This window comes from Bactrocera tryoni, chromosome 2 (genome assembly GCF_016617805.1).
Source record: "Bactrocera tryoni isolate S06 chromosome 2, CSIRO_BtryS06_freeze2, whole genome shotgun sequence".
NCBI classification, from domain to species: domain Eukaryota; kingdom Metazoa; phylum Arthropoda; class Insecta; order Diptera; family Tephritidae; genus Bactrocera; species Bactrocera tryoni.
Genome location: NC_052500.1, coordinates 43,063,764 through 43,083,998, shown reverse-complemented (window position 1 = coordinate 43,083,998; position 20,235 = coordinate 43,063,764). Strand labels below are relative to the sequence as shown.

At 35.0% G+C, this 20,235-nt stretch overlaps 1 protein-coding gene across 2 annotated transcripts in view; it reads right to left on the bottom strand.

Moving 5' to 3' along the window:
- Positions 1–13,807: 13,807 nt before the first annotated feature.
- The window catches only part of LOC120767859 (transmembrane 9 superfamily member 2), a 99,865-nt gene continuing 93,437 nt past the window's right edge, over positions 13,808–20,235 (bottom strand). For both annotated transcript variants that reach the window (XM_040094168.1, XM_040094167.1), the window contains one exon: positions 13,808–14,423. In XM_040094168.1, coding sequence (XP_039950102.1) covers positions 13,920–14,423 — 504 coding nt within the window. In that variant the 3' untranslated portion in view covers positions 13,808–13,919. The remainder of the gene's footprint in view (positions 14,424–20,235) is intronic.

Sequence of the window (20,235 nt, the reverse complement as noted above, 5' to 3'; positions counted from 1 at the left end):
TACACGACAAAAAAGTGCGTTCGATCGGTATGAATTCGTTTGCCCATACACGACACACAAATCCATTTTGCGTTCGTTCTTCACAGAGTTAACATGTGCGACAGGCAAGCGGAACATTTCTTCGAATTTATTTCTAATGTAGCACTTTCATCGATTTCTTTGTATTTCTATAATAAGTTATTCCAATTTTTATTTTTCTGAATTTTATTTTTGTATTTATCACTTTTCATTTGCCAAAGTGCCACTTCATTTTTTATAAGATCAATAAATTCTGATACGAAATTTTTAGAAGCTTTAAACAATTGATTTTTTTTTGCTTAAATCTCTTAAAAAATTATCTAAGAATATGTCCCAAAGTTATAGATGTTTATTCGAAATATTATAGAAGCTAGAAGGGAAATAGTGACCCAGCGTCTAGCAGATTTTAAAGCGCGATGTCTCAGTTTTTCATGTTTACGATTGTTCTTAATTGGCGGGCAAAGTTGAAATTGGGGCAAAATTGTGTTTGGCAAAAAATTATCTTCTATTTAAACGAAAAAAAAACTAAGAAAGTCAAGTTTGAACATACTTTTAAACAACATAAAGTAAAATTTTTTTGGTCAAAAACCCCTTTTTCAATTTAAAAAAAAATTGTAAAATTTTACTTGTTTTGAATTTTCTTAATTTAACTAGAAGATAAATGGTTAAAAAATATGAGCCTCTTCGAATTTTTTGTTTCCGATAGAAATTGCGACCTGCATCCTGCCCGCCGTCCGGAAAATGCACATGCGAGATGCAATGGGGCAATTGCTTCCCAAACGCAGAATATCACAGATTTCGTATGCAAAAAATTTGTGAAAGATGTTCAAATATCTATAAAGCCTAGAAATTTCGCTTAAATCAATTATTTCTTTCCCTCCCAAAAAAATCCTCAAAAAATTCGATTTTTTGAAACCTCTAAAGCAGGCTCCCCCCTTAACACTTGCCATTGTTGGTCCGCGATTTACACAGTTCGGCGACTCGAGAGAAATGAGATTTTGTGCGCTCACAACGCCATACACGGCACACATATGCGCGCACCGATCGTAAAAAAATCAAACATTTTCGCGAACATGGATCGGTACGCGCACAAGCCCATACACGAGTAAACCGCATGCGCACACATACCGATCGAACGCACTTGTGTGCCGTGTATGGACACTTTAAGAATAGTAGCAGGAATAGAGAAACTGTTACTAAGTGAAGTTTGATCGTATTCTGCGAACAAAGAGAAGACAGGCAGGAACTGTTAGGTACTTTTAGAGCAGTGGTCGGCATGAGAGGATCTGTCACTGTGTTGGTGAGCACGAAAAAAAAGTAGCCCAGTGAGAAATTGGAATTAAAATTAAGCATCTAATCTAAATAATCAATAGTATAATGAAAATTAACAAAATGTCTTTTAAGGATATATTCCCTATTATCTTTAAAACAGTGTTCGGCATTTCATAGCAAAATTTTGCAAACTAACTTCACACGTACGCTTACGCTCTATCGTTCAGTCGTTGTCGAGCCAGCAACGAATTAACATCACGCAAAACCAAATACGTCCTGCGAGAAATATTTTATGATTCTAAATGCCTTTGGTGCCATGCAATGCCTTTTATGTTGTTAATTTTCATTATACCATTGATTATTTAGATTAGATGCTTAATTTTAATTCCAATTTCTCACTGGGCTACTTTTTTCGTGGTCACCAACACAGTGACAGATCCTCTCATGCCGACCACTGTTTTAGAGTAAAGAAGCTATGTGTCCTCGCAGAATCAGTTCGAAAAGTGACATCGACAGAAGCAGAACTTACTGTGCTTTAGATTTAAAATGTATAAAGTGAATTTACTTTAGTAAAATAAAAGTGTAAGGTGCTATTAATTCAATTTTATAAATATATCATTTTTAACATAAATATATATAACTTTACAAGTTATATAAACAGAACACAAAACGCAGGTATAGGCATAACTTTTAAACAGTAACAATATTAATTTTTTTCCATAATTTTTGGTCTTTTCTACTACTGTTAGCTCTTTGTAAGTATCTGTAATACTTTTCTTAATTTTCTAGTTACATACACACATCCAAAAGCCATCGCGATCCTTTGCCATCTCAGCCAGAATAACGCCGCTGATAAAGGCCATATTTTTTCTTTGAAGTGGATCTTCAAGATGAATTTTAAATTTCTTCAATTTATAATATTCTTTACTTTTTTCTCTGTTACATTTTTTCATTTGCAACTACTTACCTTGTCCTTCAAATTCTTATTGCCGTAACACAATCATTAGCTTTGTACATTGTGAAAAAAATCACAGGGAAGTTGTAATGAAACTCCCAGCGTAAGCGATATTAAAAAAAAATATATATTTTGCTAAGTTGGTACTACTGTCCTTAATTACTATGCCACATAATGCCAAATATGACACCATTTTGTTTACAGCAGCTGCTTAAGTCGGTACACCTCGGTAGTGCATTGCGATTAATACAATGGATAAACAAAAGAATTTGTCTCAAATTTTATATTTATATTTTTTATAGTAGGAGGAAGCATCGGAAGCCCAAGTACGGAACTTTAATCCGCTAAACCTAACTCCCAACTCAAGAGTCTCCCACGTAAACACCGATTAAGTATTACTTCGGACAGGACATTTAAGTCTCCTCTATTGTGCGGACTGACGGTCGCCTAATCTGTTGAAAAAATCTTAGTTTTGTCACTATGGCTGCTGTCGCTTCGTTGACAGCTCTCCATTTACCAGTCAATTGACACATGAGTGTCGTTAAATTATCGACCGTAAAACTACCACCGAGTGTGGCTTTTAGTTTTTCCCTTGTATTTGAGAGTAATAAAGTAGTACATGTTCAGAGTCTTCTATATACTTTGTACACGTCGGACAGTACGGGCTAATGTCAGTGTGGAATCTGAAAAGGCAGTTTCTAAAACACCCATGTATTTGGGTCGGATGAAAGTCTAGGTCACTATGTCGTCTGTCTATCCACGTGTGGATGTCCGGTATAAGTCGATGTGTCCAGCGCCCATTGGATGAGGAATTCCACCGCTCCTGCCACATTTTAGTGCTCTTGTTCCTTTCCTCTGTCCTAACCGATACTCTTTTAGGCGCTGATAGCTGATATAATCGCTCTAGTTCATCTCCCTGGATGTCAATGTGTGGTATACTGGATAATACTTCTGCAGCGACGGTTGATATAGTCCGGAAAGTACTTATTAAACGAATCGCAGAAAGCACTGTGTACTGCCATTATTTGTTTACCATACGCTTTTATATTCATTGCCTGTATCCATACTAATGCTGCGTACAGTATTACGGAACTCATTGTTTTCGCTATTAAGAATCCGCAGCTGGAGTGCGCACAGCCTGTATTGGTCATCATTCTTGATAGAGCATTATAAATTTTAGTTGCTTTACTGGAAGAATACTCCAGCTGTTCCTTAAATTTTAATTTGGAATCCAATATTACTCCCAGATACTTCAGCTGCGGCTGTGAAGTAATCTCACACTTCCCTATAGTGAGCTCTATTTCTTCTTCTACCTTCCTGGTGCTTATGAGTAAAACTTCAGTTTTTTGCTCCGCCAATTCCAGACTCACAGAAGAGAACCAATACCGTAGATCATTTATGCACTCAGTGCTTTGTTTCTTTGGTCGACTAGTTGTTTTGCCACTGCTACCACCATGAGATCGTCCGCATATGCTATTACTTTCACATCTTTTGGTTGCTGCCTTCTTAGCACCGCGCCATACATGAGGTTCAATAATACCGGGCCTAATGCTGACCCTTGGGGTACTCCACTCGAGATATAGTAGCTCTTAGCTCCTTCGTTCGTATCATAAATCAGCCGTCTATTTTTAAATTAACTCGTTATAATGTTTATGAGGTATTCTGGGGCGCGATTACAATGGTAGCTGTTTCAGCATATTAGTTGTTCCGATATATTCTAAAATTTTAATGGTTATTTTTAAGATAATTCCAAAATTTTTTACAATGTTTTCATAAGTTTGGTTATTTATGACAGTATTATTTACAAATGTTAATAAATATGTTCCAATCAATGTTTGATTGTCTACAATATATTTTCCTGAAACTAATATCGCTCCTTGTTTTTTTCTTTTAATTTTTTACATTTTCCTTGTTTTTTGTTTAAAGTTTCTGAATTTTCTGTTTTACAATTTTGAATATTAAAAAATTTATTGTTACAATATGTTATGTTCTGGTCAATAATAAGCTTACCATCTAATTGAGCTATGGCTCTAAAATCATAGTACTTACATGTTGGTTATATTTTAAAGTATTTTATATAAATTATAATTATGTCCCCTTTTTGAGCTATTTTAAATTTAGAAATTCCTATTAAATCTGTTATGGTCATTATACCGTCTTGGTAATATGCCATATTTTTTAGTTCATCACAATGTAAAATTGTTGGATTTAAATTTCCAATTTTACCAAAAGTTAATAACATATTGATTTCGTTTTCCTTTAATTTTCCTGTTTGTGGTATTACCTTTAATATTATTTACTGTGTCAGTTAATTCTGTTATTATTTTAAAAACTTCTGCATTTGTTGTTCGTCCAATTTGTCATTAATTTATACAAAGTCATCATGGTCTGGTGTTCCAGCTATCTATTTCCAAAGCGTTTCCAATTCATTTATACTCCTTTTTTGCCTAAAATGGTTCTTTTTTAATTGTTCTAATAAAGTTTCAATTATCAAAATTTCAGATTCTGTGTCCTGTGTAATAATTCCTAGGCTGTCATGATTGTGTTCGTTATTACTACAAAAATTTCTATTTTCGTCTTATATTATATTTTCAAAATAAGATAAATTAGTAATACGAAATAGGTCCCCGTATTCCTCATAAACGGAAACATCTCCATTTTCGATAAGTACGTAGTCCTGTCGAGTATAGTCTATAACAGTGTTTCCCAAAGTGGGCGATAACGCCCCCTTATGGGCGCTGCAGGTATCAAGGGGGCCGGTAAGAGACCCAGAAAGAAAATGGGGGCGTTGTGTAGAGGCCTGGGGGGTTATTTGTAATTTTATTTAGCTAGGAGGCCTCTTAGACAACGACTACATGAGCTCTTGACTCTCAACAACAACTTGTGAACATCAACTAATATGAATTAAAAGATTGATCAAACTCGGTTCAATATTTCTCTCCGCGTAGTTCATATATCTATCCTATTTTATTGAAAATAGAAAAAATGAAAATCATGTCAATCGGTCGCTCCGTTTCATAACGGGGCATCTCGACAGGATAGAATTTATAGAATACTAACTGTCAAACGTATTGCTATTGCCATTGCCAAATCTGTATGTGAGCATTTGCTATCATAATATAATCATTTGCCCAAAGGTGTAGGGTAGGTAGGTTCGAGCGGATGTAGCGAATGCTTTGAGCTCTTTAATAATTTATTTTATCACTTGCGAAATGACGTCGGGTAGGTAGCTGATGTAACGCACGTTTTGGGCTTTTGAGCTCCTTAAATCTTTTATGTGGAAAATAAAAAAAGGATCTTTATGCTTTCTTACAAATGTATTTCTGGAAAAAATAAGATAATACGAAAAGGAAAAAAATCCTATTTTACAAATGTATTTCTAGAAAAAATAAGAATTCATATTTTTGGACTACTATATAATAATTGTGCTTAAGCATTCCTATATAAACAATGTAATATTTATTTTATATTCATTTGTGGTTTTGCGCGCAATAGATGAGCATTACTTACGCCTCCTTTACACTACTAGCGAAGTTAAACGTATTTCTCAAAGCAAAACAATGTCGGAAGTAAAAAAGAAGAGACGGCAATACTGTGTGGAATACATTAAATTCGGATTCATTGAAAATCCCACAAACCCATCCTCGCCTTTGTGTCTTCTATGTCAACAAACGAGGAAATAAAAATCAAGTTCAAAAATGGTTACCAAGAATTTTGGCTACAAAAACCGATCTCGCAATTGCACCCTGGATTGTGGTCAATCGTTCAACGATTCTTGATAGCATTCCCATCGTCATATTTGTGTGAACGTGGATTTAGTGCTGTGAGAACACTGCTTACTAAAAATAGAAATCGTTTGCTTGTTACCGAACGTGGCGACTTGCGACTGTTCTTGAGTAAATTGGATCCTGATATTAACAAACTTATTAAACATCATCAGATTCATCCTTCACATTAGTTTTTATATATGGATCGATTATTTTAGTTTTATTTTTAATAAAATATTCTCTGTTTTAATACTATAAAGTTGTGTTTCAGTAATTATTCTTATTGGCAGGTGGAGCCCGTAAGAGTTAACTTGAGACCTAAGCGCCGTCGTATGTTACATACTGCGCTTAGGTTTTAAAGTGCTGGTTATAGTAAAAGTTTCGTTTAGAATTTTCCGTTAATATACATATATATGTAGGTCACAATATTTAATTTGAAGTTATAGTGGTTTTTAAATAGGTAAAAAAAATGGGGGCGCTAAAAAAATATTTATTCTCAAAGTGGGCGGTAGACAAAATAAGTTTGGGAACCACTGTTTTAGATGATTGCTATTTTTGCAGATGTTTGTCGTTTTTGAGGGCGACATATTTACATGTGAACGCATATAATATTTGTGTGAGAATGTCACACGCACATACATATGTACAGATGTATGTACATATATGTAGAACAGCGCGCGCATACTATATTACTGATAAATGATAATCAGGGGTGATAGTTGTCGGAATCAGAATTGAAACCGATCAAAAAAAGCAGTAGGTGTCATGAATTCAGACATTATTGGTTTGATATTCGAAACAGAATTTATATCGGTTTTGGGTGTCACGGAAACCAATTTTATCCGTTTTGCTGTCAGAAACAAAGCAAGAAGATAATCGCACACAGATTTGAAATGCAAGTTAAGAAATCAAGTTATTTAATTGTTACAAATTAATTTATCTTTTTTTCTATAGGAGAAAACTTAAGAATAAAACACGTAATGTTTTAATTATTGAGTTTTGAAAAAAAATGCGGATATTTAAGGTGGGAGCCTGCTTTAGAAAGGCTAAAAAATTGATAATTGGTTAAAGCGAAATTTCAAGGGTTTATAGATATATATTTAAACATCATCCGAAAATTGTTTGGATACGAATTCTTTGATATTCTGCCTTAGGGAACTAATTCCTCGATGCATCTCGCATGTGCATTTGTCGGACGGCGGGCAGTTGCAGGTTGCAATTTCTATCGGAAACAAAAAATTCTAAGAGATTTGTTAAAAACTTATGTTCAAGTTAAACTAAGAAAATTTCAAAAACAATTGTAAAATTCTAAAAAATTTTTAAAATTTTAAAACAAGTGGCCAAAAAAATGTTACTTTATGTTGTTTAAACATATTTTCAAACTTAACATTTCTTAGTTTTTTTTAGTTTAAATAGAAGATAATAATTTAATGCCAAAGATAATAAACTTTGCCCCAAAAATCGTAAAAATGAAAAACCGAGAAATCGCGCGTCAAAGTCTTCGCTTTTTGCCCATACATTTTAAAGAGATTCAAGCAAAATAAAAATCAATTAGTTTGAAGATTCTAAAGCAGTTTTCTCCCTTGAAGAAGATTTACAAAACGTAATAAACGTAACTTAACACCCAAATGCCTCTTTATTCATTCACTAAATGTTATCTCTTAAAATCTTCCTTTAATTCGGAACTTATTAAAAACTTTAAAGAGATTGCTTCCAAATGTATTCATTTGCAAGTTTTGTCACATTAGTAAACAGCTGGTTCGAATATTGGTTTTGCGTATGTTCGAAAAGACGAAAATCCAATGATTCTGTGACACCATTGAAAATCAGAATTGGTTTGTAATTCTGACAGCTAAGCAATCCTGTCTTGGATTTCACAACACCCCTGGATATCTTGATTTGAACTATGTATGTACTTTCGTACATATCTGCAGGATAGATGTATATGAAAGTTTTAAATGACAAAATGTGTGATTTACATATATTATTATTGTAATATACTTATGTAATAAATTTTTATAGTATTATGATATTATGATAATATATCATACATATACATATATAGCATATATACATGTGTATGAAATTATATTACAAATATTATCAAGGATAAGAAATATTTAAAAACTTTCTTTTATTTGCACATTGTTTACAAATATTGCTTGGAGAATTGCATAATTTAATAATAATGTTATCAATGTTACATGAATTCAAAAAATTCGCAAAATTATATTCATATCAATTGATATGACGGCATGTAAACGTATAAAAATATAAGTCAAAAGGCCAACATGCGTCTGTAACAGCAATGTATATTTCTGAGCATAATTTTCATTGAATTCTCAGCTCTGTTCACTCATTTCTGTTAAAGTTTCTCCTGCCGAGCCAAAAGTGGTGAAATCCACTAATAGAAAATTCATGGCTCTTGACAGTTCACACGCTTGTCCGTAGTTGGACCTTCTCTATAATACACGTCGCTTACACGTTTGCTAATAGGAAGAAATGTTTAGCGTTGTTGTAGAATCGGAATCAGAATTGAAAACGTTAAAATAATGTAGTAGGTGTCATGAATTCAGATATTATTGGTTTGCTGTTCGAAACAAAAATTGCCACAGAAACCAAAGAAAATCAAGAGGATAGTCGGTGACAGATTTGAAATGTGAGTTCAAAAATTAAGTCATTTTATGGTTACAAATTAACCTATATTCATTTATTATACAGGAAACATAGAAACATTTTTTTATTTACTTTTTATTACTTTAAAACGATCGCAAATTTGGTGTGGGATTCGTGATGGGAGAAACATCGTCACCTAGTACTGTCATTCACCCGGTGGATGAAGGTCTAGCCACAATCCGCATCAAAGCGAAGTTCTTCAATATATCGCTGATTTGCGCCCACGCCCCGACGGAAGAAGAGGACGATGTGACCAAAAATACCTTCTATGAGCGCTTGAGAAGGTATCTTTGGCACAACAGTCGGTAAATTCAGTCTCTACGAGGAAGCATCCCCAAATTTGTTGAGGCTGATCGACTTTGCCGGGTTACGTAATATGGCAATCTATAGTACTAGTACAGCAAAGAAAAATCACCAAGCTACCTGGCCGTCTACGGATTGAAAAGCACCAACCACATCGATCATGTTGTGATAGGCGGAAGACACGTCTCCAGTTAGATGTGCGTGCGCTCCGAGGTCCTAAATTTGATTCGGACCACTATCCTGTGCAGCCAAGATACACACCCGCCTCTGACAAATAGCCGAACGATTTTATACTCCATTTGCACTACTGCTCTCTGAAAGTATTCAGCATGCTGTGGGACGGCACAAGCTCCTTACGTACATCTTCAACCGAAACTATTGGTTTTCGGAAAATGCAAAAGAACAGCTGGTACGATGAAGAGTGCTGTTTCGCAGTGGAGAGAAAGCAGACTGCTTACCTCGCAATGTTACAATCGACCAGAACACGTGCGGAATGGGATAGATACCGAGAGTTGAAGAGGGAAGCGCGATGCATTTGTAGATAGAAAACGAAAGAGGCCGAAAGGCAGAAAAAAACAAGGCATGAGCATGAAATGATGTGGCGACTAACAGAAGGTTTCAAGACTGGAGCTTACTCTTGTAGAACCCCCGGAGGTGATCTAGTGACTGATGCCCAGAGCTTACTTAAATTATGGAGGGAACACTTCTCCTGTCTGCTGAATGGCAAGGAAAGCATAACGCAGGAAAAGGCGAACTTCATCCCTCAATCGATGAGGATGGAGCAGACGATCCATTTCACGACCATGAAGAAGTTTGAATAGCAATTACCCGTCTGAAGAAAAACAAAGCGGCGGGGGCCGACGAATTGCCGGCCATACAATTCAAACACAGCGGCGAAGGACTGATAAGGAGAATGCATCAGCTTCTTTGTAAAATATGATCGGACGAAAGCACATAATCTGCGCCAACTACCGTGGGAACCGTATTGTGTGAAGGATTAAACCGTCAACAAACTGATTGGACCTTATCAATGTGGTTTTAAACCAGGAAAATTAACAACTGACAAGATATTCACCAAGGGACAAATCTTGGAAAAGACCTGTGAAAAGAAAATCCACACCACGAAAAGGAGCTGCCTTTATGCCGTGATGTCTGAATTTGGTATCCCCGCAAAACTAATACGGCTGTGTAAACTGACGTTGAGCAATACCAAAAGCTCCGTCAGGATCGGGAAGAACCTCTTCGAGCCGCTCGATACCAAATGAGGTTTTAGACACGGCAACTTCCTTTCTTGCAACTTCTTCAATCTGCTCTTGGAGAAAATAAAACGAGCTGCAGAACTAAATAGAGAAGGTTCTATCTACAGTCATAACTTGGAATTTGTAGGTAATTTCGTCTATCTTGAAACCAGTATTACAATATAGAATACAGCAACAATAATGTCAGCCTTGAAATCCAACGCAAAATAACTCTTGTCAACAGTTGCTACTTCGGACAAAGTAAGCAATTGAGAAGTAAAGTGCTCTCTCTGATGAGTCGATGTAACAAGTTTTCGAGAAAAACGTTCTGCGGAATATTTATGGTACTTTGCGCATTGACAACGGTGAATATCGCATTCGATGGAGAGCTGTATTAGTTATACGGCTACATTGACATAGTTCAACGAATTAAAAGACAGCGGCTACACTGGCTAGGTCATGTCGTCCGAATGAATGGAAACAATCCAGCTTTTAAAGTACTATATTCGACGCAGTACCCACTAAGGGAAGTAGAGGAAGAGGAAGACCTTCACTTCACGTTGGAGAGATCAGGTGGAGAAGGACCTGACTGCTATTGGTAACTCGAATTCGCGCCAGATTGCTAAAAGAAGAAACGACTGGCGCGCTGTTGTTAACTCTGCTATAGCCGCGTAAGCGTCGTCTACTTCAATAAAGATGTCAATTTTTATACTCTTGCAACCAGTTGCTACAGAGTATTATAGTTTTGTTCACCTAACGGTTGTACGTATCATCTAAAACTAATCGAGATTGATATAGGGTTATATGTATATAAATACTCAAGGTGACGAAAGATATTGAAATCCGATTGACTGTCCGTCCGTGCAAGCTGTAACTGGATTAAAAATTGAGATATTTTGATGAAGCTAGATGAGCGTAATCGAAAACCTACAAGGTGCCATAACTAAGAACTAAATTAGGATATAAAGTTGTAATTTGGTACAGAGGTTCGCAGTAGAATGGGGCACCTGTGGAAAGAAAATTTTGAAAAAGTGGGCGTTCTTATAAGTTTAATGTACATATCTCCTAAACCACTAAAGCTAAACAACCGAATTTGTTCAGCATGTATATTACAAGAATTCCTACCAACAGTGTGAAAATGGACGATCGGATGAAACACTCGTTCACTCCCCATATAACGGTACTTTTCAAAACAACTAAAAGCGTAATAAATAAATAACTAAATGCACCAGAGACCCAAAAATTTGCTGTCGGGATGGTATAACAAGGCTTTATAGGAACCGGGATAAAATTGGACGATCGGCGTGGCACCGCCTACTTTTTGGTGGAATCCCGTTTCTCGGGACTCGACTGACCGATTTCGACAAAATTTTGTATGTGGTATTTTTTCATATTTCTATAGCACAGTTTTAAATTCCACTTGATTCTTTTACTTTCCAGTACACAAACCAAGAAGCAATAAATATAATGGGATTAAACTTTGCACGAATAATGCTTTTAGTGTATGCCACCTTATGATGAAAAATTGTTCAAATCCAACAAAAACTGTGCCGAGCCCTTAGATACCGAATATTTGGATACCAGTTCCTATAGTTGACTTTTGATTAAAAATGTGTGTGATATATGTATATAGTAATTCAAATTCAAGGATAGTACTTCTCTGACAGTGGTATGTCTGTATGTTAAAAACGGCTTGAATCGGGACAATGCCTCCCACTGTCAGTATAGGAGTAATGTATATATAAAATGCTTGGATTTCGACCCTCAGGTGACGTTTTACACCCTAAAGTATTTCCCTGGCTTTGATTCTTGTAAGTTGCTAGAGTATAATATGTTCGGTGTCATCCTAAGTTAGGAATAGCTAATTTCGGGAGTAATCGAATATTTCATTCTTTCTAAACTTTTCAGAATAATAATATATTGTTTTTAAATTGGTAAAACTTTTACCGAAATGTTTCAATTGATGAAACAAGTTTATGGCGATGATTGCCTATCCCGTAGCAGAGTGCACGAATGGTTTCAACGTTTTCAAAGTGGTCGTGAGGACATATATGACGATCCAAATGTGGGCCAATCAAAACCTGTGATCACCGGAAACTGTGAGTGAATTCATCAATCAGCCGAAATCATCATTGAAACTCCTGGAAACGGAATTGAACATCTCCAAAATATCGATTTATCGCATTTTTACCGAACATTTGGGCTTACGAAAGGTGTGTGCACGGCTTGCACCGGCATACTGGCCAACGAGCTAGAACACTCATTCGACATGCTTTTTGACCGTGCAAAAAGCTGTATTGAAGCAAGGGACTATTTTGAATAAAATAAATTGATTTTGCCGAAAAAAAAACCATTTGTTGTGTTTTTTTTTTACTGTTTACTTTGGAACGCACCTTGTATATCTTCATATTAAGCCCTAAACCAGAAACTTTTTGAGAAAACTTGTACACTTTTTCCACAATTTCACTGATTTTTTCATTAAAAAAAAAATGCCCTTATTAGGAAAATACGCTCTCTCTATGTTATATATCGGCAAACATAATGGGTTGTCAAAAAAATCTTGCGGTATTCAGCGATTTTATCGCAATTTTCGACGACAGGCCTTCCGGAGCGTGGCTCATCTTCGACCACCTCTACACCAGAACGAAAACGTTGAAACAATCGTTGTGCGGTGGAAATGGAAACTGTATCGGGTCCATAAACTGCATAAATTTTATTGGTGGCTTGACATGCATTTTTGCCTTTATCGTAGTAGTACTGTAAAATATGCCGTATTTTCTCTTTATTTTGCTCCATGTTTGCGACGCTATAACTCACGAACGACTTAAAAGAAGCGACAATCAATCAAACAAGTGTTAGTGCGTGAAATGAGCTTTCCAAAAAGGTATAGCATGACCCGATACGACGAATAAAACTAGAACTACGCACTTTCAGCGCCAACTAGCGAAAATACCGCAAGACTTTTTTGACAACGTATTATGAGTTACATATATGATTATCGATCAAATTTGATACTGTGGGTGAGGTATATTTCGAATTCACCTACCTCAAAGGTTGGGTAAGAATGCCAAAAATATTTACATTAAGCGAATTTCTTTATTATAGTTGGAATGGCTTAGGAGATATGTACATTAAAATTTATACATATGTACATTAAACGTCATCCTAATCATTTATATAGCACTTTTTCTGGCAACACTGCGTAGTTTGCACTGCAGATTTTATGCTGTCTTATACCCTTGCATGAAACTGATAAGAACTGCGCATTTGAAAATTTGCATTTTACTCTCACAAACGTGTTATAGTATAAACGAAAGAAATTTATTAATTGGGAATAGCTTTAAAGTCAACCAGATTGTTCAAAAGTTTTACGCAATCTCTTTCCACTAGATCCTAACAAAAAACTTAAGAAATTAAAAAAAAAAAATACCGGTAAAAAATTACTTTGTAGAGTCACAGTTCTCGTCTTATTTTGGTCATTGCACCAAACGGACAACTATCGACTGTTACCTTAATTGTTTTTATGTTTTTATTCCACTTTTTATTTGCTATATCAATTAATTAAAATTTATCAGATGTCTTGATTACAAATTAATTTATTTACCATATACAATACATATTTAAATTAAAAATTATAATTCCTAAAACTCTTGTTTATCATTTTTTATCTGACATAAAAGTGAGGTAAAATTAATCAACTTTTACAACGCTATAAATCTTTCGTATAAAAAAAAAACACGCCATAAAACCTATCGTTCCAGTAAGTAAGAAGAAAAGGAACACCATAATACAAGTATAACCAAAGTACAAGAACATTGACGCACCATCTTTAATAGACAGTTTAGTTAAAAAGTAATGACAACAGTAAAAGAAAAGATAAGCGGCAGTAAATCCAGACGTTAAAAAAGATCGCCACCACCAGTGATAATCCTCTGCACAAAGATGAAAATAACATAGTAAAACTGTAGTTTCTGAACATGTTATAACCAATATTAGGAAAACAAGAAATAAAAAACCGAACATATAATACATTTGACTGGACCAAATTGAGCTAAGGATGAAAAATAACTGTATAAATATACATCCAAAAGGTAAAACTCCTCCCATGATAATTCCCGGAATTGGTTGTGTATAAATCGATTGATCTGGAATCTGACGTGGAATCTGATTTGTTCGAACCGGATGCTCCAAAGCCTAAAAGAATAAAAAAATATTAACTTCAATTTAAATTTAAAAAGATTTTGTATTAGTTCAGTGTTATTAATTCCATATAAAAACTATTACACTTTACAACACTGGGTATTGGACCAACTCACGGAAAATTCGTATCAAGAATTTCGTGTGAAATGTTCGAATTTCGATTATGATATTGGGAACTTCGGCAAGCTGTCACATATGGTTTTGTTTTCATTTGGTGGTATTGAAATTGTAAACTTATAATTATTTTTGGTTTTAATAATATATTTGATTGATACTTAGCGTTCAAGGTGTAGGGACGTGTTTTGTAATTCGCTCCGTGTAATCAAATTTTGCAAAAGTAAACAAATAAAAATAATAAGATAAAAACAAAAAATCTAATAAAAATCGGTGCACAAAAATTGTTAATAATAATATAAACAAATAGTGTACAAAACAAATAGATAAAAAACAAAAAAAAAAAATAATAATAATGAGTGCTTCGCAGCCTCAACAGCAAGGCCGTAGGCATTCCTTAAATGCCTACTTCAGATTTGTTGACCCAACAACTACTGGCAATAAAAAGGGTAACGGCGATGATGAGTCATCGCGACGATCAGCAGAAAAGGGAACGCAGCAAAGAACGCAGTCAGCAGAAGCAGCAGAAAACAACAGTCGGGCAACAACAGATGCGCTGACAGCAGCCAGTCTGCAGGTACCAGCAAGCGCACAGGCAACGAAGAAAATCACAACGCAAGGTGAGAACGTAATAAAAAAAAGGCCCGTCTGTACAAACAGGCATTGACGGCTACGTCAATATAAAAAGGAAATTAAGTCCTTCAAAGGCAGCGGTCAATCAAAGCGGCACACCAAATAAAAATAAAACGGAAGTTTTAAATGACAACAGATTTGCCCTACTAACCAATGGTTCAGACGACGATGCGAAGCGTACCACCACAGTCGTTAATGCCAAACCACCTCCAATATATTTGCGCGAACGTAGCAGTAATACTCTTGTTGCGAAATTAAGTGAAATTGTTGGCACCAACAATTTTCATATAGTGCCTTTGAAAAAAGGCAATATAGACGAAACAAAAATTCAGTCATACACTGAAAAAAGTTTCATGGAAATAGTTAAATTTTTGTCAAATAAAAACAAAAATTATTATTCGTATCAACTCAAGAGCTCTAAGGGCCTAGTTGTTGTAATCAAGGGTATAGAGTCCGCCGTAGACTCTAGTGAAGTCAAAGAAGCATTGGAAGAATGCGGTTTTGGAATTAAAACAGTTGTAATTGTATTTAATAGAAACAAAGTACCTCAGTCAATGTTTAAAGTTGAGTTGCCGAACTCAAATCAACTAAAAAAAAAATGAAATACATCCAATATATAATTTGAAATATTTGCTGCATCGTAGAGTAACTGTGGAAGAACCACATAAAAGAAACGGTCCGGTACAATGTACTAACTGCCAAGAATATGGGCATACTAAATCATACTGCACTCTACGCAGTGTTTGTGTGGTATGTGGTGATTTACATCCCACTTCTAAATGCACCCAAATGCACTAACTACAGGGGTTTTCCTGTATATCAAGATTTGAAATCGAAGTTGTCACAGGGCATTCAAGCACGTCGTAACCAAATGTTACAAACACCCCGTAGTTAAATTATAGCAACCTCAGAGAAAAGTTCAAATCCTATTACTTCTATCAATAATAATATGCAAGGAAGCTATGCTAATGTGGTGAAGGGCAACACTGTGCAAATGCAACTGCCGCAAAATCCTCCAAATGGAGGTATTGAAACTATGATTATAAATCTTACACAGTGTATGACACAATTTATGTCTAGCATGCAAAACATGATCCAGGATTTAATAAAATCACAAAATCAAATGCTGCAAAATTTATTAAGTAAAAAATGAGCTTACTCATTTAACAAATAAAAATAATTTCAATATATCGGGATTTAGACTCTATGTCACAAATCATCCAGATGGAAAAGCGCATGGTGGTACGGCAGTGTTGATTAGAAATCGTTTAAGCCACTATGCCCTAGAATCTCATGCTACACCACAGTTACAAGTTACAACAATATCACTCAAAAATCGGGGTTGTGACTTAAACCTTACGGCTGTATACTGTCCACCTCGTTTTAAAATTACAGAAATCGAGTTTAAAGACTTTTTGGAACACTAGGTCAAAGATTTCTTGCAGGTGGAGATTATAACGCAAAACACATGTCCTGGGGCTCACGTCTTATTAATCCGAAAGGACGACAGTTGTACTACACTATTATGAATAAGCACAATAAGCTGGATATAATATCTCCTGGTAAGCCGACATACTGGCCCAGTTAAGAAAAGAAGAAAAATACCAGACTTAATAGATTTTGCTGTAGTCAAAAATATTGATAGATCGCTTATAACAGCTGATACATGTACAGACTTATCATCTGATCATTCTCCTGTACTAATAAAGCTATACGAACATCCCATGATATTTGAGCCAAAAGTTTCTGTAATATTATATAAAACTAACTGGTTGAAGTATAGAAAGTATATCAGCAGCCATATCAATATACAGAAAGAGACATTGATGAAAATATAAGAGAAATCTGCTGTACGAAAGTTAAAAAAAGCGCTTAAACACTAAGAAGTACACAACACTGAAAATTATACCAAGAAATTGTGTCCAAATTCTAGCAAGCAAAACTCCCTTTGGAAAGCCCAAACGACTTTCAAGCCACCAGTAGATTCCAACATGCCTCTAAGACAGTTGAATAGTAATTGGGCACGTAGTGATGAGGATAAGACCAAATTGCTTTGCAAATCACTTAGAAAAGGTATTTAAACCCAATTGCCCAAGGAACAACTTTGAGTTGCCAACCTTGCCTAATACCGCAAACTAGTCGCATGTGTCTATCAGGACACTTCTGAAGTTACTCGAATAATAAAATAACTTAACCCATAAAAGTCACCAGGATATGATAATATTACCCCAAAAATGCTAATTGAGTTACCAAATATTGCCGTAGAAGTGCTCTCTTTGCTCTCCAATGCAATTCTTTATCTCGGACACTATCCTAATTCATGGAAAAGGTCGCAGATTATCTTGATAGACAAACCTGGGAAAGACTTAACACAGCCGTCTTCATACAGACCAATCAATCTTCTACCCTGTCTTTCTAAAATATTTGAAAAAGTGTTGCTATCAAAGATGCCTCCTTTCCTCCACGAAAATAATATAATACCAACGCACCAATTCGGGTTTCGTGAAAAACATAGCACGATAGAGCAAGTAAATAGAATTACTAACGAAATAAGAAAAGCATTTGAGCACAGAGAGTACTGTTCAGCTATATTTCTAGACGTGGCTCAGTCGTTTGATAAGGTATGGCATGAGGGCCTTTTATATAAGAATAAAAATATTTTACCTTCAGAATTGTATAAAACATTGGAGTCTTATTTAAAAAATAGAAAATTTATGGTAAAAGTGGGAGATTTCATATCTGATGAAAGACAGATAAGGGCTGGTGTACCCCAGGGCAGTGTTTTAGGTCCAACACTATACATCATATATACAGCAGATCTTCCAACAGCTAACAATGTATTAACTTCAACTTTTGCGGACGACACAGCAATAGTAAGCCGTAACAAATGCCACATAATAGCATCAAGAATATTAGCCAAGCACTTAAGGTTTGTCGAAGAATGGCTAGCCTGCTGGCGCATAAATGTGAATGAACAAAAGTGTAAGCATGTTACATTTTCGCTTAGACCAAAAATGTGTCCGGCAGTAAAAATGAATAATATTCTAGTACCCCAAGCGAATGAAGTAACTTATCTGGTATTCACCTAGATAGAAGACTTACGTGGAGAAAACATATATCTAGTAAAATAACTTGCATGAAGATAAGAGCTGCAAATTTAAATTGGCTATTAAATAAAAACTCCAAACTTAGCCTAGACAATAAAGTGCTTTTATATAAAGCGGTCATAAAGCCGATTTGGATTTATGGCATTCAACTGTGGGGTACGACTTATGCAACTAATATAGACATAATACAAAGGTCCAATCAAAAATGCTAATTAATAAAAATATCCATAAAGACCTTGGTATTTCTATGGTAAGGAAAGAAGTAGAAGACAGCAGAATTAAATATATATCTAAACTCCGTGATCACCCAAACCCTTTGGCTAATGCTTTGGTACATTCCTGCAATCAAACACGCTTTAAAGGAAGAGATATGCCCTCGTACTAAGGAGCAATGTATCACCAAAACAGCTCAATCACTTGTTTGAGCGTGTCTAGTTTTTAAATAGATTTAAGATTTTATAACTTATTGCTAGGCTTTTAAAACAAAAAGCAGATTCAATAAATAAAAAGACATTGAAAAAAAAAAATAATAATAATATATTTTATATATACTCTTTGATCGAATCGGATTTTCGGATGTACTAATGTATTTGATGGATTGAAAAAAACTTGAATGGCCTCATATTGGGTAGCAACTTGGAAATTGATAGTTACCTTTTTTCGTTCTGAAATTGATTCCGATTGCCCTTGCTTTAGGAAGAATGAAGTAATCATTCCAAATACATGCACTATATAATTGTTTTCTTTCACTAGTATATCCTCCTATTTTTGTAATTTCCACTTCGCCAAACATAAACAAAAAAATTTTCCATTCCAATCAATTGTTCGCAACTATGCTAAAAGTAAAACAGGGCCCGAATCGCGTCAGTCGTAAGCGAGCAAGTAATCGTATCGAGTGAAATTTCGTAACGTGTCGAGTGTACGGATCGTCGCACTCGATACGAAACGAATAGAAATTTTATGAAATAACTTCCCTGGTGTAGCTCTAAATGACATTTTCGAATAACATGAAATACGAAACAAAACAGGCGAAAAAAGTTTTTGAATTGGAATTGAACGTAAATATTCAAATTTATTATACGTTTATATATAAATTTTCTAAATTTAGTTTTTGCAGCAAAAAAAAAAAATAACCCTAAGCATATAATCAAAACAATGTGAAAATTGTCTGGTTTTTGTGTAATACATGCACTTATACAGCTACAAAATATACAAGTATTTACAGACATATTTACGTATTTTCTCAATTAACAGGAGATTTTGGATATTCTTTGGAACCATGGTGTTTGACACCATTTAGAAACCTTGAACTTGGTTCGTGCCAAGCACGCTGTATTGCTGAACGAACCATTGGTATACTGAAAGACCGATGGAAAATTCTCAGTAATGATACAAGAAGTCGGTATAGTAATACAATTTAAAAATTCGACAAATTGCAGATATTTTGTGAATGAAAACAATGAAACAGAAATAGATACGGAAAATGAGACTCAATTAACTAAAATTGGTCATCGAATTAGAGATCATATTACGTTGTCTTTAGATAATAATTGAACTAAACGTTCCAACAACATTTGAATTCATATTTTGCTTTAATAAACATATTTTCAATATAAACAGGAACTTGGAATTAACATATCGTATATATTGGTGTTTATTTCAGAACTTTTCTCTTTGAAATATCAAGCTCATGAGTTTTAATCTGCAACTCCACAGTTTTTTTTTTGCATATCTTTATTTGCAGCGATCTCTCCTTTTAAAGTAATTAGTTTTTCAATATTTTTATTGATTTGCGTTGCTTCGTATGCGCGTAAATTGGATTTCAAAAGAGAAAGCTTTTCGCTTTCGACAGTAGGCTTATTCTTCTTCCTCGCTATTAATAATCATCTCTACCAGCTCATTTAAAACTTCTTCTGACACTACATTTCCAAAAGATTAAACTATTGTCAACC